At 33.8% G+C, this 25,673-nt stretch overlaps 3 protein-coding genes across 4 annotated transcripts; all 3 read right to left on the bottom strand.

Moving 5' to 3' along the window:
- Nucleotides 1-808: 808 nt before the first annotated feature.
- On the bottom strand, nucleotides 809-18,334 carry LOC111988555 (ABC transporter A family member 7). Of its 2 annotated transcripts, none has more exons than XM_024020351.2 (18): nucleotides 18,053-18,333; nucleotides 17,012-17,393; nucleotides 16,824-16,903; nucleotides 16,540-16,684; nucleotides 13,139-13,258; nucleotides 12,924-13,048; nucleotides 11,465-11,623; nucleotides 10,400-10,562; nucleotides 10,185-10,310; nucleotides 9,999-10,082; nucleotides 8,406-8,764; nucleotides 7,748-7,948; nucleotides 7,263-7,372; nucleotides 2,578-2,662; nucleotides 2,036-2,164; nucleotides 1,825-1,930; nucleotides 1,558-1,646; nucleotides 809-1,334 (listed from the first exon to the last, which is right to left on the bottom strand). In XM_024020351.2, exons 1-18 carry the CDS (start codon nucleotides 18,128-18,130, stop codon nucleotides 1,035-1,037), a joined length of 2,841 nt encoding a protein of 946 aa, XP_023876119.2. In that variant the 5' UTR covers nucleotides 18,131-18,333; the 3' UTR covers nucleotides 809-1,034. The 2 variants fall into 2 exon arrangements, with proteins under 2 accessions (XP_023876119.2, XP_065616215.1); XM_065760143.1 differs by having other exon boundaries at nucleotides 1,308-1,392; nucleotides 18,053-18,334.
- Nucleotides 3,132-6,445, bottom strand: LOC136061814 (ABC transporter A family member 7-like). The gene is made up of 5 exons (XM_065760135.1): nucleotides 6,270-6,445; nucleotides 5,205-5,367; nucleotides 4,990-5,115; nucleotides 4,804-4,887; nucleotides 3,132-3,568 (listed from the first exon to the last, which is right to left on the bottom strand). The coding sequence occupies exons 1-5, from the start codon at nucleotides 6,357-6,359 to the stop codon at nucleotides 3,132-3,134; spliced, it is 900 nt and encodes a 299-aa protein (XP_065616207.1). The 5' UTR covers nucleotides 6,360-6,445.
- Nucleotides 18,335-22,201: 3,867 nt separating the features above from the next.
- Nucleotides 22,202-24,684, bottom strand: LOC111988542 (pentatricopeptide repeat-containing protein At1g08070, chloroplastic-like). Its single transcript, XM_024020339.2, has one exon. The coding sequence runs from the start codon at nucleotides 24,386-24,388 to the stop codon at nucleotides 22,523-22,525; it is 1,866 nt and encodes a 621-aa protein (XP_023876107.1). The 5' UTR covers nucleotides 24,389-24,684; the 3' UTR covers nucleotides 22,202-22,522.
- Nucleotides 24,685-25,673: the final 989 nt, after the last annotated feature.

The raw sequence follows: 25,673 nt of genomic DNA on the forward strand, positions 1-25,673 counted from the left end.
ACAACAAAATTTTGTTTTGAAATTGTTTAGGAGGGCATCTTTGGTCTCCCAAAAAAGGTGAAAATGTATAATGAAGCATTTGAAAGTTGTCTACTTCTTTTATTAGACTAAACATAAAAAGAAATAAGTCTATAAACATACGTTTGCCGCCTTATCTAAGGCAAGAAAGTTCTCCACTACAGCCGGTGGGTAATCAAAAGTTACAAAAGTAGAATTTAGATTAGTGCCTAGTCCTGCCAGTGCATAAGCACACTAGTTGGATTCTCTATAAACATGATCAATCTAAGTCCAAGGAATGCCCATTAGAAGGTGCTGCAATGAGTAAGTAAAGGTCCCAAATGAACGTTAGGAGAAGAATTCTTCATAAGTTGAATAACATACAGAGCATCCATTTCAAGTTTCAACAATTAAATGCAAAATTCCTAAATTAGAAGCAAGGTAAGCCCATCCCTCAAGGCCCAAAGTTCTGCTAGGTAACTGTTAGTGTCACCCAACCCTCCAGCAAAGCCCTTAACCCAATTTCCATCACTATTACTGATCAGAACTCCACTTCCTGCCCTCCCTCCCAAGAGCCAACCCATCCGTGTTTAGAGTAAACCAACCCTCAGTTTTTTCCAGCAAACCTGTATCATAGTTTTCATTGGGTACGTTTGTTTTTCCAGCAAAGTTACCTACTTCGACAATGAGCCTTCTAGCCCAATTGCCTTATCATTTAAAATTTATGTTTTCATTGCACATAGGGCTACCTGCAACGTAAGAACAATAATCTTGACAACATAAATTGAGTTGAGTAATCACAAGGAAAGAATTTAAAAACAAAAAAGTATAATGTATTTAAGTTTTATTACTTTCTACAAAGAAAATGTGTATACAAATATGTAAACTGAAAAGGAAAGTAAACAGAAAAATAGATATACAACAAATGTAAACTATTTTAAAACTAGTCAGCTGCATGCAAAACCGCATACGAAGCCTCCTATTAATATTAAACGATGTATTATGAAAGTATCAATGAACAAATTGGACAGCCATACTCATGACAACACATTGAATGCTTGGGCGCCACGGGCAACCTTGATGAAGACATCCTCCAGTGTGGTGTCAGCTAGACCCCATGCAAAAACTGTGAACCTGCTTTTTGCATTCTCAACTGCTTGGAATACGTCAGCAATTCTGACATCATGTTTAGGCAACTCAAACTTCTGGGTTCCAGATATGTGGTATATCTTGTTAGCATTTGGGGAGAGATGCCGCACCAAGTTATCCACGTCTTGCTCATGATCCGAGGATGTTGTCATTGTAAACACATAAGATCCTCCATATCGAGCTTTAAGCTATCAGACACCATTGGAGTAGCAAATGTTACTGAAAAGTCATCTATATTTACATTTACTGGGAAAGTGGGGAGGTGTTAAGATGGTTTTCAATGTGGAACCTCCTAAAGATCTAGAAAGGTTCAAATATAGTTTTCAATGGGGGAGGTGTTACAGAAATAAGGTGGAGAATACTTGAAATCAAAACACTATACAAATAGATATAACATTAAAGTGGCATTACCTCTTTAGGATTCCCTATGCACTGCAAGCTGCCATCTACAAAAATTCCTAATCGATCACACAAAACCTCTGCCTCTTCCATGGAATGTGCTGAAAATACAAAAACAAGAATTAAAAGTATATTAAAGAGGTTCAAGGTGCCATTGTGCTGTTATAGTGTTATCTAACATCTGCAGAACTAAACTGGTGGGATGGGACCATCTACAACCCGAAGGAAAAAAAGACATTTTATCTATGACACTCATGTAGAGAGAGAGAGAGAGAGTACTGGTGAGAATGATTGCCCGGTTTTGTTTTGCACGCTTCACAACATTCCATAAGTTGCTTCTTGAAGCTGGATCTAAGCCAGTACTGGGCTCATCCATATAAACAACCTTGCAAAATTTCCAAGAATTAGATCTCAAGTAGAACGAAAGGAGATTTTCATATCCACAAAATGTCTCATGTGGCAAAGTAGATTGAACAGAGATAAAACTTACTTTGGGATCACCAATCAATGAAATAGCAACACTAAGCCTCCTTTTCATCCCTCCGCTATATTTTCCAGCTTTTTTGTCACCAACTCCCCCATTAAAAAGATTGACACTCTTGAGAGATTCTTCCACTGCCTGCAACAAAAATATAAAAGTAGAAAACCCGAAGTCAAGAGTCCTCCTGCAGAAAAGGGCTAGAAAACTAGAGGGTTTCTCATTCTAAAGCTTTACAACAACAGATTCTAGTGGAGTGGAGCCAACAAGAGCAATACATATATCTATAGTCAATAGGTTGACCTACAATTTATAATGCTTTTACATTTCATTCACAAGCTTCAACATCCATGGACGGTGTTAGTGAAAACATTCCAAATTACAACTTTTAAACTAGTTTAAGTGATAATAAATCAAAGATAATATTTATTTCTAGATTTTGGAAATTAAAAGACTACAAGGCCTTGCTAATTTTCTCCCACAAGTTTCAATAACTATCAAATGCTAATGAACATTCAGGTGACAAAATCAAACCAAACATAAGATTGACTTACTTGTGTTAAGGCAGAACCTTTGAGGTTCTTAAGCCTACCATAAAACAGTAGGTGTTCCCTTCCTGTAAGAGTTTCCCAGAGTAGGCTAAAATTTTCATAGAAAAAAATATATTAGAAATTTTTATATTTATATGAAAAAAAAAAAAAAGAAAAAAAAAAAAAAAGAAAAGAAGATCTAGAGGGAAAAATTTGCAAATCATTAATGTTGTGTAAGTAAGCCCATCAAGTTGAATAACATAAAACTCATAACAAAGTAGGAGACATAAGAGATGGGAACACCCCATAAAAATGAATGAATGTCATAACAACATGAAGATTACATGCAAAAATATAATCCAACTCACAAGTCTCACTGATAAAGTTCCCATTCAATGAATGCCTAATAGGGTAACCTTCCTTTCTATCACATTGATTCAGTCAATAAAGTTTATAAAGAAAACTTGAAAGGTAAAAAAATGAAGAGTAAGCGTTGCATTTCCACCTAGAAATCCTAGTATTACATTATGTATGACCCCTACCTATGCACAAGATTAATCAGCACTTCAGTCTTCCCACTAGTGCTTCATAATCCCCATCAAATCTATATCAATAAATGAAGAGTAAGCATATAAATTAGAGAAAAAAAAATCTACCTCTTGACTGACATCAGGTTTCTCCATCTGAACAAAAACTTTAGATCCCTGCCTCTGCAAACTAGGGTTTCGCAAAGATGGAGGCTTCTTTCGAAATTTTTGTAAGAAAAATAGAGGACTCTTTCCACTTCCTGATGACACAACTTGATCTATGTAATATGCAGCAAAAATCACCACCAACCATTCAACAACCATGATGATCAACACCTCTTTCATCCCATTCACGCTATTACTCAAATCTCCCCACCGCATCCCATGAGTCCCCAAAGAGTTTCCAGTGAAGGAAGCTTGTGAAAACTCATATAACCCACGATATAGAGAGAAGCCAGGATATAACTCCATCACAATGATCCATGCTCCTACAGCCAAAAAATAAGTTTCATAATGAGTAGACTAGATTGAAAAATAAATAGAGTAAAACAAGTGCATTCACAAGCTAACATCAAAATATGACTTCTAGGGTACCAACAAGCTCAGAGAGAGAGATATTATGACCAATTTTGGTACATGGCATACATAAAGGAACCTACTATCATTATATCAACTCCAATCAAACCAGAATTATAACTTGGGCAGATGATCATATCCTCTGCTCTTTTAGATAAATCTGAAAGATGGAATTTTACTGCAACAATAAATGTGACATAGCAAAAATATCTCAAATTTGCCCTGTCACCAAACCTTGATGTAGGAAAAAACCAAAACACATTTCAACGTGTACTGTAAATAAAATAATCCTAGTAATCAGCACTTAGGGTTGGCTGCAAGTTAGCACCAAATCCTGGGAAAATTCCAACTGCAATTTCATTAATCAAGCAAAACTTGTCTATATTGCAGTACAATAGCCTGATTATATCAACTACCAGGACTAAACCATAATCCAAATTGGCTTGGGTAAATGCTGGAAAACTTGTAGCTCCATTTGGACTGCTATGGCTAGAACAGTTCTGATGGTTTCCGTCACTTATTGAATTACAAAAATTAACTTTGACTTTAGGAAATTAGATAAAATACTAATAACCTAATTAACAACCTAAAATAAAATCCAATGGACCCATTAAAAAATGCAATTGACTTCTTAAATTAAATAAAATTGTCTTTGTGCTTCCCACATCAACCACACATGCCAAGCTTATCTCTGTTTACTTGCACTTTTTTCTTTTTAGGTGGGGGGAAGGGGGTGTGAAGAAAAAATATAATCGATGAAGAAGTGACAAGAACTATCATGTGCCAATAGAATATGTCAAACACAAAAGCTACCCAACCTTGCCCTCATCTTAGAGTGGCATAGGTTTGAACCACCCAAACCAACACTCACCAGTTGTCATTTTAGTGTGAATTTTTTTGGGAACAATTAACATATAAATTTGTTGGGTTTCAAGTGAAGAGGTCTATGAAGAAGGAACCCATTCAAACAATGACAATAGCAAGCTTTTCTGTGTAGAATAAAGTTTAGCTTCGTTGAAATGCCATCCAATTGAAACATAAGTTTCCATCCAAGCATAGTTCTTGTTGAAACTAATTAAACCAAGGGATATCTGCAATTCTCATAAACAACATGACAGATACTCTATTTCAAAGTTCTGCCACTTACTTGGGAATGATGTATCTTGAACAAAGAATTGGAAAAGAAAGCCTCCTAAAAGCCCAGATCCAAAAACGAATATGTACCCAACAACTGTAATCATAAATATTCAATCATTACATGTGAGTTAGCTAATTGTTCCTTTAAAAAACTTCATCCAGTCCTACAAATAAAATCAAAATGTTAACACTAAACCTGCAGAAGTCTTGACTTTTGAAAACATTGCAGCTGCAAGAAACGCCAGTGAAATTTGCAAGTTTACATATATGAAATAAAATACAAATTGGATGCTGTAGTCATTCATTCTGAAGAAATTTAACCCTGCACCAAAGTAAACTTCATTAGAGATTTTGGACAAAGGTCAAAATACGATGCAGACACACAGTTAACTGAAGTTTTAGATAGATTACCAATGAGTGAGCCAAATATCACAAAACATAGCATGTAGATCAAAGATATGGAAAGAAAATAAGCATAAGAAATCATCCAGTATGGTCCATCACCAAGCCCATGCATTTTCATCATTATTCTCAATCTCTGTTCTTTCTCATAAACCAGCGATGTTAAGATGACCTAGATCAAAAAGCAGAGTGATTAGAAAACAGATATCTTGAAAGAATCAACAAAACTGTATAAAATTCATGTTATGCAACAATATGATATTAGATGTAATCGATGAACTTGGCTCTCAAAGAAATAATAATAACATTCTAGCTAGTAACCATTTTAAAAAGGGTGTTCCATCATTGCAGCCATTAGTTGCATATGATCCTAGCTTTACAAGGAAGTACAATAACTAGACATAGGTCTACAATACAAAAGAAGTTCATATAGAAGTCCAAATGCGAGATTAAAACATATTTTAGACATCAGATTTTACATGAATCTTGTGCTCCTGACAAACTAATGAATTGACTGAACTAGAGTCATGTCAATTGAAGATAGGAATGGAAGAGATCTCCCATTTGTACAGCATTTTCTTTATTGTCACACAAATTTTTTTTTTCTTTCTGCAAATAATGATAAACTTTTCTTTCATTTCACTTCTGCTAAGCTATTTAATGCTAAAAATAGTAAGGCATCTTTGTCCTGCTATACTAGAAAATCCAGATCATGATCCAATACTCAACAAAAACGACATCATGGAATTATCTGAGATGTTTGCCTTGATGCAGTAGATAAAGTGGGTAGGTTCGCAATAGAAGGACTAGCCCTTTACTTGCATTTGATATGGAAGCCACTCCAATCCACTAGCAAGAAGCACATTCTTATCTCTTAAAAGTTCTTAAGGATTAAATCAGCTGGTCAAAAGATACATAGCAATTCACGTATATTTACTCCATTAGCCAAAAAGATGAACAAATTTGTAACAAGTGCGATGATATTTTAAAATTTTACAACAGCACAAACCCTTAAATATTTATGACCTATTCAAACAAATCCAAAGACGAATGAAGAACAATTGAAATACTTACAGGGAACAGCTGTAGAATGACCCAGGTAAAGAAGAGTGTACCAAGAAGAGAGGACAGATCCAGCCTGAGTTTTGTTCCAGGTTTGGGCATTTCTTTTACAGACTCAAATAGTATATTTGTACCAGATCCTCGTAAAAACTGAAGGTATGCATTGGAAGCCTGTGGTGGCAAAGCCAAGATTTTTGTGAGTGGGGCAATAAATAAATTTTCACAATTAATAAAAAGAATACAAGAGTAATAATAGTAGCATAATAACTGTTTGAATAACACTTTTGAAAGAATATAGATAGTACTCTCTAATTGTCCTTATGAGTTTATTTGGAACCCTAATGGAGTAATGTTCCAAAATGCATTCATTTTTGTAGGTGAATTTTTGCAAAGTTAATTCAACTCAATATGAAAGTTATGGTCTAATGCCTATTTTCATACAAGCAATCAATTTAATTATAACATTATCACAAAATGAATATTATAACAAATCAATTTCACTTTGTCATACCAAAAACAATAATGTTAATCTTTAAAAAGTTATGGAATGTAATTCCTGAATCACAAAAACACAGTTATCGCATATAGAAACCAAGCAAGTGATTCCATTGAAGTACAAATCTTAGCCAAATGGACTAATCATATGGCTTGGTTAATTGAGAAAAAAGTGAGAAGACTTTTAAATTTATAACAATAGGATATTTTATTTAAAGTAAATATATATACACATCTTGACTTGATACCTTATTTTAGTGGATGCAGTTAGATAAATACCCAAAGTTTTCTAAAATTTTGAGCAAATCTAAGTTATTAAGCGAGGGCAATTGCCCCCACTCAAATATTTGTGGCTTTACCCTTGTATGCCTGTAAATGTATGGGTTATAAATTTCAATGTTTATCATAGTCATTCAATACAAATTCATAGCAAGGTAATGTAGTTGAATCAAAAGGAAAAAAAAAAATATCTATATANTTGCATTCTTGAAGGGGAGGAAACAAGCTTACTCATGCTGTGGGCATACACCCATACTGGTATATATTCCATCCATTTGAGTCCGTATGTCCATACCCTGGACATATGCTCCGCCAGAAGTTGGCTTCGTAAGACCAATCATCTGTTAATGGATACATGTAAACTCTTGAATAATGCTGAGAGAAGAAGAGAAAATGTGTTTCTAATATGGCAAGAAAATAGGCCAAATGAGAAATATTAACCTGATTTAATATAACTTTGTAGTGAAGACCAGAAAGATGTTGTGTACAAGTAAAACATAAATCAAGGGCAACAAATTAAAGGTCACCACTCCTTTATTAACAGAAGCAATCAAAAAACCTCTAAGAATTACACATTTCATCGATTGAATGAAATATTCCGCATATTATTTCAGGGACCGATATGGAGCCTTGATGATCCCACTTATGAAAACACATGAAGAAGCTTTTTCAGTACTGTACATACATTGAAGAGCAAAAGAGCATTTTATACTAACCATACTAATAAAAGAAGTCTTGCCAGCACCATTGGGGCCAAGCATACCAAAGCACTCCCCTTCAGTCACGGCAAGGGATAAGCCTTTTACAGCAAATTTTGCAGGGTTCCCATCCCTTCCTGGATACACTTTTTTGAGGTTGTCAACGATGATGGCACTACTTGAGTTTGATTCAAGTAGCAACTGCTCGACCTTCTCCGTCTAGAGGGAAAAATTTGCAAATCATTAATGTTGTGTAAGTAAGCCCATCAAGTTGAATAACATAAAACTCATAACAAAGTAGGAGACATAAGAGATGGGAACACCCCATAAAAATGAATGAATGTCATAACAACATGAAGATTACATGCAAAAATATAATCCAACTCACAAGTCTCACTGATAAAGTTCCCATTCAATGAATGCCTAATAGGGTAACCTTCCTTTCTATCACATTGATTCAGTCAATAAAGTTTATAAAGAAAACTTGAAAGGTAAAAAAATGAAGAGTAAGCGTTGCATTTCCACCTAGAAATCCTAGTATTACATTATGTATGACCCCTACCTATGCACAAGATTAATCAGCACTTCAGTCTTCCCACTAGTGCTTCATAATCCCCATCAAATCTATATCAATAAATGAAGAGTAAGCATATAAATTAGAGAAAAAAAAATCTACCTCTTGACTGACATCAGGTTTCTCCATCTGAACAAAAACTTTAGATCCCTGCCTCTGCAAACTAGGGTTTCGCAAAGATGGAGGCTTCTTTCGAAATTTTTGTAAGAAAAATAGAGGACTCTTTCCACTTCCTGATGACACAACTTGATCTATGTAATATGCAGCAAAAATCACCACCAACCATTCAACAACCATGATGATCAACACCTCTTTCATCCCATTCACGCTATTACTCAAATCTCCCCACCGCATCCCATGAGTCCCCAAAGAGTTTCCAGTGAAGGAAGCTTGTGAAAACTCATATAACCCACGATATAGAGAGAAGCCAGGATATAACTCCATCACAATGATCCATGCTCCTACAGCCAAAAAATAAGTTTCATAATGAGTAGACTAGATTGAAAAATAAATAGAGTAAAACAAGTGCATTCACAAGCTAACATCAAAATATGACTTCTAGGGTACCAACAAGCTCAGAGAGAGAGATATTATGACCAATTTTGGTACATGGCATACATAAAGGAACCTACTATCATTATATCAACTCCAATCAAACCAGAATTATAACTTGGGCAGATGATCATATCCTCTGCTCTTTTAGATAAATCTGAAAGATGGAATTTTACTGCAACAATAAATGTGACATAGCAAAAATATCTCAAATTTGCCCTGTCACCAAACCTTGATGTAGGAAAAAACCAAAACACATTTCAACGTGTACTGTAAATAAAATAATCCTAGTAATCAGCACTTAGGGTTGGCTGCAAGTTAGCACCAAATCCTGGGAAAATTCCAACTGCAATTTCATTAATCAAGCAAAACTTGTCTATATTGCAGTACAATAGCCTGATTATATCAACTACCAGGACTAAACCATAATCCAAATTGGCTTGGGTAAATGCTGGAAAACTTGTAGCTCCATTTGGACTGCTATGGCTAGAACAGTTCTGATGGTTTCCGTCACTTATTGAATTACAAAAATTAACTTTGACTTTAGGAAATTAGATAAAATACTAATAACCTAATTAACAACCTAAAATAAAATCCAATGGACCCATTAAAAAATGCAATTGACTTCTTAAATTAAATAAAATTGTCTTTGTGCTTCCCACATCAACCACACATGCCAAGCTTATCTCTGTTTACTTGCACTTTTTTCTTTTTAGGTGGGGGGAAGGGGGTGTGAAGAAAAAATATAATCGATGAAGAAGTGACAAGAACTATCATGTGCCATAGAATATGTCAAACACAAAAGCTACCCAACCTTGCCCTCATCTTAGAGTGGCATAGGTTTGAACCACCCAAACCAACACTCACCAGTTGTCATTTTAGTGTGAATTTTTTTGGGAACAATTAACATATAAATTTGTTGGGTTTCAAGTGAAGAGGTCTATGAAGAAGGAACCCATTCAAACAATGACAATAGCAAGCTTTTCTGTGTAGAATAAAGTTTAGCTTCGTTGAAATGCCATCCAATTGAAACATAAGTTTCCATCCAAGCATAGTTCTTGTTGAAACTAATTAAACCAAGGGATATCTGCAATTCTCATAAACAACATGACAGATACTCTATTTCAAAGTTCTGCCACTTACTTGGGAATGATGTATCTTGAACAAAGAATTGGAAAAGAAAGCCTCCTAAAAGCCCAGATCCAAAAACGAATATGTACCCAACAACTGTAATCATAAATATTCAATCATTACATGTGAGTTAGCTAATTGTTCCTTTAAAAAACTTCATCCAGTCCTACAAATAAAATCAAAATGTTAACACTAAACCTGCAGAAGTCTTGACTTTTGAAAACATTGCAGCTGCAAGAAACGCCAGTGAAATTTGCAAGTTTACATATATGAAATAAAATACAAATTGGATGCTGTAGTCATTCATTCTGAAGAAATTTAACCCTGCACCAAAGTAAACTTCATTAGAGATTTTGGACAAAGGTCAAAATACGATGCAGACACACAGTTAACTGAAGTTTTAGATAGATTACCAATGAGTGAGCCAAATATCACAAAACATAGCATGTAGATCAAAGATATGGAAAGAAAATAAGCATAAGAAATCATCCAGTATGGTCCATCACCAAGCCCATGCATTTTCATCATTATTCTCAATCTCTGTTCTTTCTCATAAACCAGCGATGTTAAGATGACCTAGATCAAAAAGCAGAGTGATTAGAAAACAGATATCTTGAAAGAATCAACAAAACTGTATAAAATTCATGTTATGCAACAATATGATATTAGATGTAATCGATGAACTTGGCTCTCAAAGAAATAATAATAACATTCTAGCTAGTAACCATTTTAAAAAGGGTGTTCCATCATTGCAGCCATTAGTTGCATATGATCCTAGCTTTACAAGGAAGTACAATAACTAGACATAGGTCTACAATACAAAAGAAGTTCATATAGAAGTCCAAATGCGAGATTAAAACATATTTTAGACATCAGATTTTACATGAATCTTGTGCTCCTGACAAACTAATGAATTGACTGAACTAGAGTCATGTCAATTGAAGATAGGAATGGAAGAGATCTCCCATTTGTACAGCATTTTCTTTATTGTCACACAAATTTTTTTTTTCTTTCTGCAAATAATGATAAACTTTTCTTTCATTTCACTTCTGCTAAGCTATTTAATGCTAAAAATAGTAAGGCATCTTTGTCCTGCTATACTAGAAAATCCAGATCATGATCCAATACTCAACAAAAACGACATCATGGAATTATCTGAGATGTTTGCCTTGATGCAGTAGATAAAGTGGGTAGGTTCGCAATAGAAGGACTAGCCCTTTACTTGCATTTGATATGGAAGCCACTCCAATCCACTAGCAAGAAGCACATTCTTATCTCTTAAAAGTTCTTAAGGATTAAATCAGCTGGTCAAAAGATACATAGCAATTCACGTATATTTACTCCATTAGCCAAAAAGATGAACAAATTTGTAACAAGTGCGATGATATTTTAAAATTTTACAACAGCACAAACCCTTAAATATTTATGACCTATTCAAACAAATCCAAAGACGAATGAAGAACAATTGAAATACTTACAGGGAACAGCTGTAGAATGACCCAGGTAAAGAAGAGTGTACCAAGAAGAGAGGACAGATCCAGCCTGAGTTTTGTTCCAGGTTTGGGCATTTCTTTTACAGACTCAAATAGTATATTTGTACCAGATCCTCGTAAAAACTGAAGGTATGCATTGGAAGCCTGTGGTGGCAAAGCCAAGATTTTTGTGAGTGGGGCAATAAATAAATTTTCACAATTAATAAAAAGAATACAAGAGTAATAATAGTAGCATAATAACTGTTTGAATAACACTTTTGAAAGAATATAGATAGTACTCTCTAATTGTCCTTATGAGTTTATTTGGAACCCTAATGGAGTAATGTTCCAAAATGCATTCATTTTTGTAGGTGAATTTTTGCAAAGTTAATTCAACTCAATATGAAAGTTATGGTCTAATGCCTATTTTCATACAAGCAATCAATTTAATTATACATTATCACAAAATGAATATTATCAAAAAAGGAAAAAAAAAAATATATATATATATATATATTGGTAAATTACACACACACAGTGGGTCTTGAATCCACAACCTCACCCTCCATCCATCATTACAAATGAAGGAAGTGACATTTGAGCTAGAAGCCTAGAACTCATTGGCACCATTGCAAGAAAGATAGATTCCTAGTATGAGATATTTTTAAATACACACTCCCCTAAGGGAGTTATCTCTGGCGAAATTTAAGTACCTCTCCTCTTTTTATTTATTTATTTATTTATTAAGACAAGGTGACACATGTTCCATTATTTTATTTAAAAACTTGCAATCAATCAACTACTTTGTAGGCCATAACTGAACTTAAAAAAGAGCCCCATTCTTTGGCTTTTCAATGTTCCAACGTTTCTAATTGCTAAACAAAACCTACTTCCTTAAACTAATTGTTTTTCTCACAATAGCTAAGGGCAAGTTAAGCCTTACCAACTCATTGCATATGAGAATCAATATGGCATGTCACTTTAAAAAGTCACCCAAGCTGAAAGTGCTTGACCTTGATGCATCAAAACATCTAATATTCCCTTGAATAAAAATCTAAATAAAATGGACAAAGAACACGTGAAGGTGTGTATTGGGAAGTGGAAAAACTACACCAGAGTGCTTGAAAGTCACACCATAAACTTCTACATTTAAGGTAGGAGGCTGGGTTTCCCACTCAAGAATGGACTCCCCACTAACTAACCAGTCAATCTTTCTGAGAAATAAAGTTATTTCAATATCCATAAAAATATATAAAGAAATATAAAGAACTAGTCATAGCATGAAGGAACATGAAAGCCAATGTTCCATACTTGCAAAGAGTTCATTCTCCAACAAATATTCATACAATATACAAATGTACAACGTCACACACAAAATTGAGTTAAGCCAAACATGTCAAAAACTAATATATAAATTATCTGCATAACACAGGAATAAACAAGTTAACAAGTTCTATGTATTTACCAGATTCACCAAGCGAGGAACCCGCACCAATGCAATAGGTGTTTGTCCTGAATCATTCTTATAGGTTGCATTGTACCATATACTCACATTGAAACTATTCTCATTCGAGTTTAAGAAATCATAAGCTGAAAAAAATAAGCCATAAGTATTGTCCTCCACATGATACTACTCTAACCACATCAAAAAATTAAGTCAAAGATTTTAAGTAGACCAACCTGCAGTTATTTCATTAATCTTCTCCTCTGAATTCCCTTTTCGGTAACCTTTATATAGCTCATCATTAACCACAGAAGAACTATTGCGCCACAAATGTAAACCTTGGACACAATCAACCTCTACATTCAAGGCAAAGAAAAAATAAGAATACAGCTTTTCTTAGATAAGAAAATCATCAAAAGCACCATAAATTAAAGGGAGATGCATCACTAGTACACAGGAAGTATATTTATATCAGAAGAATAAAAATACAAATAAGGATTAAGTCCTAAAACAAAATTTAAAAATATTCCATGAAAACAATTTAAGGACTGAGAAGATTAATCAAATTGAAAACTTGGCGCCAATGAGCTCTATCTCAACTAGCTCCTCCTTCCCTTATAAGTTCTAGGTGGAGGGTGAAGTCCTGAGTCTAAGACCCATTGGGCGTGTGTGTAACTTACCAATCAAAAATAAAATACTAATCAAGTTGACAATGTAATACTAACTACACCACAGCTACTAAGGTGCACATGCAGTTCAGTCGACACTAAAAATCCTGAATGGGGATTTCTAACATTTATTTTTTTTGATAAGTAATATAAGGAGATTTCTAACATATTAAGTAAACCATTCTTGTGCATTAATAATGAATTCTAATTTGAGATCTTCCCGGAAGTTTGTTGATCTTCAATAAGCTTTTCAAGCATCATACAGTACAATAATTAAAATAGCAAAGTTTGACCAAAGAAAAGTCACAAATTGATTACACAATATGGACGTATGCCTCACTAGAGCCATACAGAGTACAATAATCAGCTATTAGTTGATCTGACCATCAACCAAATTTGCATGTGATTCTTTTAGTGCAAGTTTGAACTTGAAATGAATTGATTTTTTCACATGGGTTAGAGGTTACACACAGTTGGCTTTATGAACCATGCTTTTTTCTGTTGTGAAATTTTAGGTGTGTAAGCCACTAGTAATATTTGAAGTGTTGTAGTCAGTACTTTCCTCGGATGGATTGTATGTGGCACTCAAGTTCTTAATATGGGGTTTGTTAGTTTGTATATGGTCATTATAGGTGGTAGTACTTGTGATATATGTCTATCACTAGCAATTTAAGTACTCTGAATCCCTCAATTGGGAGTCCTGGTTTAGTTAGTAATGGAGATTATCTTTAACTCTATAATATTGATTGTTAAAAGATTGAGTTTGAGACCATTGTGGAGACCTGCTCATGTTCCTAAACAAAATATTTTGATTCCTTAATCCTTACTGGAGATTGTATCTTTTTGAGGAAGAGCATGACAAACTACAATGATTTCCATGCATGCTTGTCTTAAAGATCTTGGGTGAAGAGTCTAAGTCAATGATACAAACCCATGGGTAGAACCCACCCTTAAAAACCGGCTTGCAAGGAAAGGGTGTTCAACAGCTTATATACACACGGTTAAGCTTTCACTTAAGACATGTGAGACAGTAGGATTGTAACACACCTTTTGGTACGCTTCTATCTTGCACATGCAAGGACTAGTCTTGCTCAAGGTTCATGTGCAGGGCCTACATAGCTAAGTTGTCAATATTGTACCCAAGACCATTTTGGTTTGGCTAGGGATATGAAATATTTTGGTATCAATCAATTTTCTTTTTATAGGTAAAAATAAATTTATTGAAACAAGACTAATTCGTGAAAATAGAGACAAAATAGCCTAAAGAATTACAATTGAAAAAATATCTACAAACGAAAAGACTCTATGAAGGAATGAATAGAGTTGCTATTAGTGAGACCCAATACAAGAGACCATTCATAAAGAGAACTAATGTAGGATGCTTGAATTTGAGTTGACGTGCACTCCACATCTTCAAAAGTACGATGATTTCTTTCCCTCCATATAGTCCACATCAAAAATAGAGAGATTCTAGATATCTGAATTAGATCCCCTACTCCACCACCCATATAATAAATTAAGATCCTTCTCCAGTAAAACCCACTGAACCCCAAACATCCTTAATATCAAAGTCCACAACTCAAAGGCCACATTACAATGAATCAAAAGGCGGTCTCTAGTAATACCCCAATCAATACCAATGAACTATATATATTCATTAAATTAATTAGAACCGGTCAAAGCCTATATAATTTGTTATGAATCTTTAAAATTGTGAATCTATGTCCAACCAATATGTCAACCCCTAGCCCAACATACTAGTCCCATAAGATTTTAATAGATGATATACCTGTCAATTGACTACAGGGAAAAAAAAATACTTTAAAAAGGAATAAATGGGGGGACTTGGCCACATGGTGGATAAGCAACCAAGAGAAAATCAATGAGTTTATGTTGGACGAGTGGGGAATAATGGAGAAACCAAGAAGAAGAAGAAGAGGAGGAGGTGGGAGACATCGGCAACACGGGGGAGGGACTATGGGTGACCAGCGACATGGAAGAAGAAGTAGGCAACACCGGCAAGCTCAATCATCTTGTATAGGACAGTTTCAATTTACCTGCCAAAATGGCTGATATATCCCAATATAGTCTGGTATTGGACGGAATTTGGAGTGGTATTGAACGGAATTTGGAGTAGTATGTTTCATAGGGGGATTTTATACCAGTTTACTGACTGGTACATTAAATACCAGTCATACCAGCCGGTAAAATAGGTTATTGACAACATTGCTGCTAGTAGTGTTGAATGTGAGCTTGATAACAGCTGGCCCATGTCTTTTCAAGCTACGTTTTCTTGAGTCACCAATGGTAGCACCAAATTTGGATGAAGAAAACAAGGCCACCTCAAATACAAAACAAAATGTGTATATGGCTTGTTCCATCCCATTCCAATAAGTAATCAGCAGGTTTAGAGATAAATCTCTCAGAGAACATTTAAAAAGATATTCAGTTAAAAAATGTATATAGTTATAGGGAACATCATAATAATGATTTTAATAGAATTTTTTCAGTATGCTTAGTACCTCTTCTTTCAAGAGTGATGAAATAAAATGGTTAATGAGGGTAGCTCCCTTCTATTGTTTTTCACATTATATTTGCTATACTATAGTGCAATCAACTTGTGTGTAGTCATCTATCATCATCACATATTGCTCTCTTTCTTGATAAATAAATAATAATAATAAAAAAAATGCATGATAAATGCACTTTGCTAACTAGTATAAACTAGAGATACAGAACACGTGCACAAACACGCACACAAGAGTAGGCACACTTTTTCCTTAAAAATAAAAAGTAGGCACACTCCCTTGTTTTTAAGTTGTGTTCATGTGCTATATGCTCAAGAATTTAATGTCTGCATAACTAACAAGTCAGATTTTTATACCAGTTTTCAGGCAATAAAGAATGTAAACTTTATTTTAGTAGAGAGAATTATTTATTAAGAAATAATAAATGTAAGGAATGTATACCTCCCAGCACTGTAACGGAGTTAACCAGAAAGGAAACAGAAATTGTAGAGTTTGACGAGCACTGACTGCGCACATTGAGGATGGGATCACCCGAAAAGAAAGCAGAATCAAGAAAATTGCTTGTTTGAGTATATGAATAAGAGCCCTGAAACATGTTGAAAAGTCATATAAAGAAAAGTAGGCAACATAATAGTACTAGATGACAAAATTACTTATAACTAAGTAAAAGGGAATACTTGATATAAAAGAAGTCAGGGAAAGCAAACAAACTAAGAACAGCTTACATCAACATTAATAGCTAAACTTTCAGCTGCATTGGATGCATTCCAGTTCAAAGAACTCGGGATCATACTTCCAGCCAAAACTAGGAAACATGAAAATTATGATTAATACAGATAAAAGATTGATCATCCCGTTAGAAGAAATATCAAAATCAAAGCGTTAACGCAGAGAGAGAGAGAGAGAGAGATACTTTGTCCAAGAGACTGGTTATTCCCAGTGAAAAGGAAAGTTGCAGGACAGGATCCTGAACTCCTGCAAGATTCATCTGGCAAGTCTGTGAATGGAACAAAATCAGTTCTCGCTGCACGATATTCTGGAGATGGTATTTGTAACAGAGGAGGAAATCCTGGAGGGTGAAGAATTGGGCAAGTTGCTGCTTGATCTATATCTGAGTATTCTAACCCACAAACTTTGTTACATTGTCCATTCCCTGCTGTATCAATACATGCACAGCCACAATTATTTGAAGGCTTATCCAACTGTTGATTGATTAATGCTTGAAGGAGAACAAGCAACAAGCAGAGGAAAAATGGGAAAGAGATGAGCCGAATATTCTCCTTTATATTTCGTTTCTGTGAAAAGAACAAATCAAAATAATAACTTCATTAGATATATTCACAGTGTAACATTTTCTAAACTCACAAAGTCTCAGAGTAGGTTCAGAAGATGAATCTATTTATTCCGAATCCCACAAAGAAGCACACAGACATATCGACAGAATATATGTTGTTGCTTTCCAATAACAAATATAATTAAATAAATTTGACAAATCAAGCCCCATAACTTAGAAACCAGTAAACAAAAAAATTCCACTAATAATAATGAGCAATTATATTGATCTGAAAAATAAATAATAATAAATAAAAAACTAACATATTTCCTTTAAATACAAAATTCAATTAAGTCTACCATTTCTCAATCTGCTCAGTTGTTGAACTAATAACTCTTTTAGTAAAGAGAAACCAAAATAAGTAACAAAGACAATCAAAATTCAAAATTAAAAAAAAAAGTATATTAAAGAAACTGACAAGAAAAACAATCTATATCTAAAAGCTACCGATTTTAATCCATTTGAGAGACAATCAACTAAAATTAGAGAAAACCCACAATCCAAAATAACCAAAAGATAATTAAGAACAACACAAAGCAAATAATCACCACCCAGAATTCTCATTCATCTTTCATAAATTTCTTTCCAAATTCTTATACACAGAGAGAAAGAGAGAGAAACCTGGTATGTGAGGTTCTTTCTGAGGAGAGCGTTGGCCTGAGTCCAAAAGCTGGAAGAACCAGCTGATGGGTCCGCCATTAACGAGCCAAAAGAAAAATTTGACCGTTAAAACTTCTCCGGCGTGTAACGGAATTTCAAAATCCCCGCCAAGAAAAGCTCTTTTTTTTTTTTTTTTTTATAAATTTCAAATCTTTTCGTCTCTCTCTCTTTGCTTTGCTCTGCCACGGAAATTGAAATTTTGGGTTTTTCACAGAATTGTGATTTCCCAAAACTACAAGTAGACAACCCTGGTATTTATATACATACATATTCCTTTCGTAGCTCTGAGATTCAGACACTACTAATATTTTTTTGTACGTAAATGACTACGTTGTCCCTGTCCTTTGTTGTATTTTCGGAAATAGTAATGTATTGTTGTCTACGTACGGAGTTTGGTATTTTGGTATAAATTCCTCTACCGCAACTGCCCTTAGTTAAATGACTCTTTTGCCCCTGCACACGGTTTTGACTTTTCGAGTATTATTATTATTATTATTGTTGTAATATTGACAAGGAAATTGCTAAGAAGTGTAGGAAAGTATTTAAATATATTACAGAATAATTTTTTTTGTTTTTTGTTCACATGCGGGTGTTTTCTAAACTATAGTAGTAGAACCTTCCAAACTTTATTAGTTCTTCATTATGTATCATAAAAAATAAAAAATAAAAAAAAAAATTGAAGAAAATTAAAATAATGTCTTTCTTCAAGTGGTGTTTGATTATTCAATAAGGTTATATTTTAAATTCATTATATATTCATATTTTTTTCTTGTTAAACGATAATAAATTTTGCTAATTAAACTAAGAAAGAAAGCACGATTAGTTTCATTTGGTAATATAATTATATTTACAAATAAATTTTAAGTTAAACAAGATTTTACTCTTTCAAAATTGTTTAGAACTTTAAATGTTTAGAGAGAGAATTAAACTTTATGTAACTTAAAGCAATATTACACCTCTAATAACGTTTTATACCATTTAATTTTCAAATTTTTATCCCGTTTCTACTATTTATGATTGATTTAATCTATCAACAAATTGCTAAAGAAACCATTTTATATAATATTTACTTGGTTTATAAATTATTGAGAAAATGACACGTTATTTAAAGGGAAAAAATTATTTTATGTATAAAAGATCTTTAAAAGATAATAATGTGAATATATATATATATATATTGCTTACATTACATATTTATTAATTTATAACTCAAGTGAATTCTAATGTTAATATTCCAAGAGCTATTAACGAAAGTAGTTCAATTAAAACAGTCCTTTAAACAATAGTAAAACAAATAGCGTGTGATTATGATGCAGGGAATGCGTGTAGACTCAACTGTTTTGGATTTGTTTAGCAATGAGAGTTGCTCAGAACATTCGGTAGCCAGTTGGTGGTTAGGCACCTCTACAAGAACACTAAGTTCCAAAGGAAAGCACACAAAGGCTTAAAATCACTAATTCCCAAAAATTAGTTACAAAATGAGAGCACAATAACACTTATACAATTTGTTCTTCAACTAACAACCATTAGTATCTAACAAGACTAACTCATTAACAAGACTAACTAATTCAGATAAAAATGATTGTCGCATAAGCTAATTGGCTTAAGGCTCTTGTTTGGACACAAAGATAGTTGTAATTAATTGTTCTTAACAACTAAGGCTGCTAGCTAAAACTCAAACAAAGGCATCTTAAAACAGCTTAGAAGATGCTCCTTCATCATATTAGAAAATAGTTAAAGTTGGAGAGAATAGTACATTTTAATTTTTGTATATTATAAAAATTAGGATACTATCTCTATCTCACTTTTAAACATTATTTCACTAAATCCAAAATAAAAAATAAAAAATAAAAAAGAGTCTAATTGCACACGCAAAGTGCATGTGATGAGGTGAGATATTTTCTTGTAAACCATGGTTAGATGGAAAAAATTTCAAGTACATGTGATTTCCTTGTCAGAAATTTATCAACAGTACTAGTAAGAGAATAAAGGAAAAACTAGATGTTTATTAAAAATATTATTTCTTAAATAATTGTAACTTAGTGTTTACACTTTACTTCCCACTTAATTACCTTTTTCTAACATTTAAGATCAACAAATTACTAGTTTTTGTTATTGGGTTTGCTATTTTCTTTTTTCAAATTTTAGATCAAATTGGTTTTTTGTTGAATATTTTTTCTTTTTGTTTAAAAAGGTCAAGATAAAGGTTGGTGTAAAATTATTTTGTTGTTGGGCTTCTTTAAGGGTGTTCAAATTTTTATTTTAAAATGGTCAAAACAAAAAAATTTAATACTACTGTCTATATGTATATTTTTTTTTTCCAAGTCGGGGTTCATTTGAATTTCGAACCCTATAACTTTAATATTGCTTACTTTTGGCTCTATAAAATGATAACAGTCAAATATACCCTAAGGTTCTTTCCTTTCCTTTTCTTTTATTTTTTAAAATAATTTAAATTTCCCTAAGAAAGGTTCAAAATAACTTGGCGTGGTCTACCAAATTGCTGATAGAAATCTATATATGTGGAGGTGGACAACAAGCATCCCAGATGATCTAGTAGATAATCCCATAAAATAATAAAAGCACATGGTTTCTTCATAATGAATTAAGCAAATTGACCTAGCATTTAAAAAATAATAATGCATCAATTATTGCAGGCTTGCACAGATCCACTAGAATATACATCAGTGGCCCCTAATTACATATAAAACATAAGAAAGAGTTTGAAGACCAAGTGTACTTTTTTAAATAAATCCAGGAGTAAGAAAGTCAAAGATCATATCTCACAGTCACACCCAAATAAAGACAATGACATGGTACCTCAGTTTCAAACTGGTACTTCTTTGTGGCCTTGAAAGTTCAAACGGCTTGATAAAATTAAAAAAATAATTAAAACAATTTGCCCACTTGCGGTTACAAGAGCATATTATGAGAGCCTGAAAGTTATAGCAGATTATTAAATCAGAACTTTCAAATACTTGATCTACAAGAAATTCTTCCATGGCTTGAAAGTGATACCTTTGGATGCAATATCGTAGGTTGACCCACACCACCATAAAGTTAAAACCACCATTTTAGTATTAACAGGTCAAAAACCTTGAAGCAACCTTGTTACTTCCAGTTTTGTTGATGGAACTATCTAATAGAATGTTTATAATAATTGAAAACAAAAACAATATACACACAGATACAAGAAACACTTGAAAAGAAACAAATAATAGGACTCATTTCAAAGCATTGAATTTTTTTTTTAATTATTATAATAATAGCAAATCATGATTAACCAAATTTCGACCAAATGCTGGTCAAGTTTCTTAAATCCTAAGGCACTAAGTACATACGATGAGAATATTAAATAAAAGTGTCTATGAGTGCAACCTCAGCTTCTACTAAAGCATCTGAAATGGTCAATGATCATCTCATGATTTTTATTTTACCTAATAATTTCTAGTATTAAAGATGACCTAAGAAATCAGTCATTCACATATCTTCGATGCTAGTATAACTGACTCATTGCTTGTTTATGAAGCATACTATGATGTCATGAAATAATACAATGGATTGACAAAACATATATTTTCACATCCAATGTCATGCTGTATAACATGTGATGGTTCAAGTGGGAATGAATCAAGTTTGTTGCTACATTAAATAAACATTTTCCAAATAAACTTGAAGCAGTAAAATAATCTTAGAGCTAACAATCAGGGACAGCTAAATTTTGAATGTGAAGTAACTGAGTTCTAGGAAATAATTTTGTACTGCCATATCAGTTCTGCAGTTGGCATTTGAGGGTAACAGTGTCATAACCTGGATTATTTGGATTGGACTAGATAGTGCAAGTGTGCTGAGTTCCACACTGGGTGTTTATTAGGTTGATGAGTTATATAAACAAACACAACGAGCCCTAATTGAAACCTGACCAGGGATTTGATGAGAGTGTGTTATGTAAGCATGTAGATACCACTTTTCTTGGGTCGTGACACAGAGACAAAAAAATATATTAATAATTGCCCCATAGATCATAGATTAACCCATCTGCCTTGGCTTGCATTTTAGATTTCTTACAAACCATCTAATCTGAAACCACCATGCCAATTAGCCAAAATCTAGGAAATGCAATTCTGCTTGTTTTCATAAGCTTATTTCCAAAATTTGATTGGATAGTATACATAAAAACATGCCTTAGTAGTCCAGTAACCCGAAAATCCTTTTTATCCAATGCATTATCTACCATTTAAATCAAGATACAAAATGAGTATGAAAACAGTTTACCTTGAAAACTTTTCCCAGTCATCTTTTCTTTTGGTTGGACAACAAGCAAGAGAGCAGGATTCCAAGTCCAAGCTGAGACTAAAGTTAAACTGTCTGTGGTACAACCTCCACCATACTTTTCCAGTTGCAGTAGTGGGCAATTACTGGTTTCCACCATTAGCACCATGAAAATTCCAATGCAGATTCAAAATTATGACCAGCCCAAGTCGACTGTAGTGCCAACCCATTGACAATGCTATAAACATCATTAGATCCAGGGTGGGATGTGTCACCAACTAAAAACTTATGCACTTTATTATCCATTTCTATCCAACTATATGCAGAGGTTTTCTGCACACTTTTAGTTTTCATCAAATTTCTCACTGTCAAGGATTCTTCCCATCTGCCAGCACTTGCATATATATTAGAAAGAAGGATATAGTTCCCAGAATTCTCAGGCTCAAGTTCTAGTAATTTCTTGACAGAGAACTCAGCAAGTTCTAGATTCGAATGGATTCTAGAAGCACTCAATAAGGTGCCCCATATCACAACATTGGGCTCCGCTTCCATTCTACATATGAACTCATGGGCATCTTTCAATTTCCCAGATCTACAAAATAGGTCAACAACACAAGCATAATGTTCTATAGTTGGAGTAATCTCATGATCCGATTTCATGCTTCTGAAAATCCTCAGCCCAAATTCAAGAAGGCCTGCATGGGTACAAGCTGTCAATATCCCCACAAATGTTATATCATTTGGTTTCACTCTAATTTCTTTCATTTTCTCAAAAAGATTAATTGCTTCCTTTGCAAAACCATTAGCTGCTAGACCTACAATCATTGAGTTCCAACTAACAACATCTTTCTGAGGCATATGATTGAAAATTTGACGAGCTTTACTAATATTTCCACACTTGGAGTACATATCCAATAGTGCAGAGGACACATAAACATTAAAGACAAAGCCTTGACTCTCTATATAGTTGCCAATGCGCTCACCAGCTTCCAATGAGCCCAATTGAGAGCATGCAGATAGAACACTAACAAGTGCAACATCATTAGGCTTAATCTGTTTGCTTTTCATGCTTTCAAAGAGTTCCAAGGCCTCACTAGGTCTCCCATTTTGGGCATAACCAGCAATCATGGCACTCCAAGCAACAACATCTCTTCTGTCCATGCGTTCAAACTCCTGATGTGCATCATCAACAGCCCCACATTTCACATACATTTCCAACAATGCAGTGGAAACTATCATATTTATACGTAAATTGTTCTCATCAATAAACTTCTTAACTCTCAACCCCATTTCCAAATCCCTAAGCTTAGCACATATAGAGAGTACAGTGGCTACACTAATTTCGTTAGGGCGAAACCTCTCAACCTGCATCCTCTCAAACATCCTCAAACCCTCACGATAATGCCCATTGTTTGCATAGCAAGAAATCATAGAATTCCATGAAACAACAGTTCTCTCACTCATCTCATCAAATAGCTGCTGCGCTGCCACAACATTACCAGACTTGGAATACCCTGAAATCAAACAATTATAGCAGATTGGATCCTTCACGAAAGTCTCATCAAAAACTTTCTTTGCGGAATCTATATTGCCAATTTTGGCATAAAAATCCATCAAAGGAGTCTGAACAAAAACATCCAAGCTGAATCCGTATTTTACAACTAACGAATGAATCTCATTGGCTAATTCACCAGCCAATAAAGAAGTGCAGGACTTCATAACAGGTGGAATTGTAGAACATACCACCCGGGTACCACTATCATGCATCAAAACAAACGCATCTAAAGCCTCTTTGTACAGAGAAAGCTTAGAATACGTAGAAATGAGGGAATTATAAAGGATTTTACTTGGTTGAGGAATTCTATCAAACACTTGGCGAGCATATACAATAACAGATAAACGAAGAAGCCCCTGAACAAAAAATGGAGTAAGAGCAGGATAATTTGTTACGATGAGGCCGTGAATTTGCTTGAATTGTTTAATGTGCAGAGACGAGTGAAGTACATTTAACAAATAGCGTTCCATATATGTTGGAATGTATGGTTATAGCTCATGCGTCTCTTCATGTAATCGACTAGCAAAGTGTAGCATTTATCTATACCATAGAAGAGCGAAGTGGGTTTGGCATGGATCACATAATAATCACATATGGCTCTTCTTCTGGGTCTGGGCTATTACAGAGGCTAGACTACTAGCCGTTGAGACCTGAGAGAGAGAGCGAGAGGGGGGTAAAAAGGCGGCGGGAATTTCAAATCAAACAGGTATTACAAAATTGTGAAACAATCGTGTAGGACAGCGGTGCATGAGGCAATAGAAACCGACTTTACCCAAAGCCTAATTAACTTCTCTTTTTTTTGGCTGTTAATAAACTTAAAAAGGTAAAAACTTAAGAGGTTGTTTAGTAGTGTATTTTAAACAAAAAATTTTAGTATTTAAATAATATATTTTTACACTTTTTTACTTACATGTATTTTTTAAAAATATAAACAATATTATTAGAATAACATTACTAAACGGACCCTAAAAATTTTATTTTACTAAATTCAAATATATGGTTGTATTAACTAATAAAGCACAAACAATATATATTTTTCAAAAACCATTAAACTCAATGCAATTTTTACGTTTGAATTTAATTAAAAGCCTAATGCATTGTACCTAATGAATTATACTTAAATTTTTCTGGTTTATAAATATAAAATTTGCATAATTATGTCGAGAGTCACACGAGTTGCAATGACACATGGAAATGATATTGTATAAATTGTGAAAACATTAAGTCTAGGAAAATAATGTTAGTCGTAACTTTTTTTTACAGCAATTGTAAAATTAATGATAGACTCATTTAAATATGACGTTATTCCAGTCATAACTTACCAATTTAACAAGTTGCGAAAAAGTTATATTTTTGTAGCATTACCTTAATAACATTTCCCTTACACTAGCCCAAATAACAAATCTTAATTGGACTTTGCATTGCTCTATGACAATTATGTTTTACTTGAGGTATCGAGCTCCTAACCTTAATAAAATGGACATGACTTGTATCCAATGCATTAGTGTACTGAATACATTAAGATACAGACACATATCCAAAATTAAATACGTGTCCTCATCTTAATGTGTCTAGTGCATTGATACACTAGATACAATCTCAACCCCAAAAAATAACTATAGTAACAATTATATCAAGTCATTGACATAACAATCTAACAAATGAATATTATGTGAGATTTTGGTGGGACCAACTCTAGTAAAGGTGTATAAATTTGGATCACTTAACATTCACTCACCGATTACAATACTACAA

The sequence above is a fragment of the Quercus suber genome, unplaced genomic scaffold, assembly GCF_002906115.3.
Source record: "Quercus suber isolate HL8 unplaced genomic scaffold, Cork oak 2.0 scaffold_354, whole genome shotgun sequence".
Classification (NCBI taxonomy): Eukaryota; Viridiplantae; Streptophyta; class Magnoliopsida; order Fagales; family Fagaceae; genus Quercus; species Quercus suber.

Coding starts and splice junctions, on each gene's coding strand:
- LOC136061814 (XM_065760135.1), bottom strand. CDS start 6,359: ATGCCCAAACCTGGAACAAAACTCAGGCTGGATCTGTCCTCTCTTCTT. Junction 5,116..5,204: donor GATATTTGGCTCACTCATTG/GTAATCTATCTA, acceptor ACTTTGGTGCAG/GGTTAAATTTCTTCAGAATG. Junction 4,888..4,989: donor AAAAGTCAAGACTTCTGCAG/GTTTAGTGTTAA, acceptor TTATGATTACAG/TTGTTGGGTACATATTCGTT.
- LOC111988555 (XM_024020351.2), bottom strand. CDS start 18,130: ATGGCGGACCCATCAGCTGGTTCTTCCAGCTTTTGGACTCAGGCCAAC. Junction 13,259..16,539: donor CTCCGTTACAGTGCTGGGAG/GTATACATTCCT, acceptor CCTTGAATGTAG/AGGTTGATTGTGTCCAAGGT. Junction 13,049..13,138: donor GATTAATGAAATAACTGCAG/GTTGGTCTACTT, acceptor TATTTTTTTCAG/CTTATGATTTCTTAAACTCG.
- LOC111988542 (XM_024020339.2), bottom strand. CDS start 24,388: ATGGAACGCTATTTGTTAAATGTACTTCACTCGTCTCTGCACATTAAA.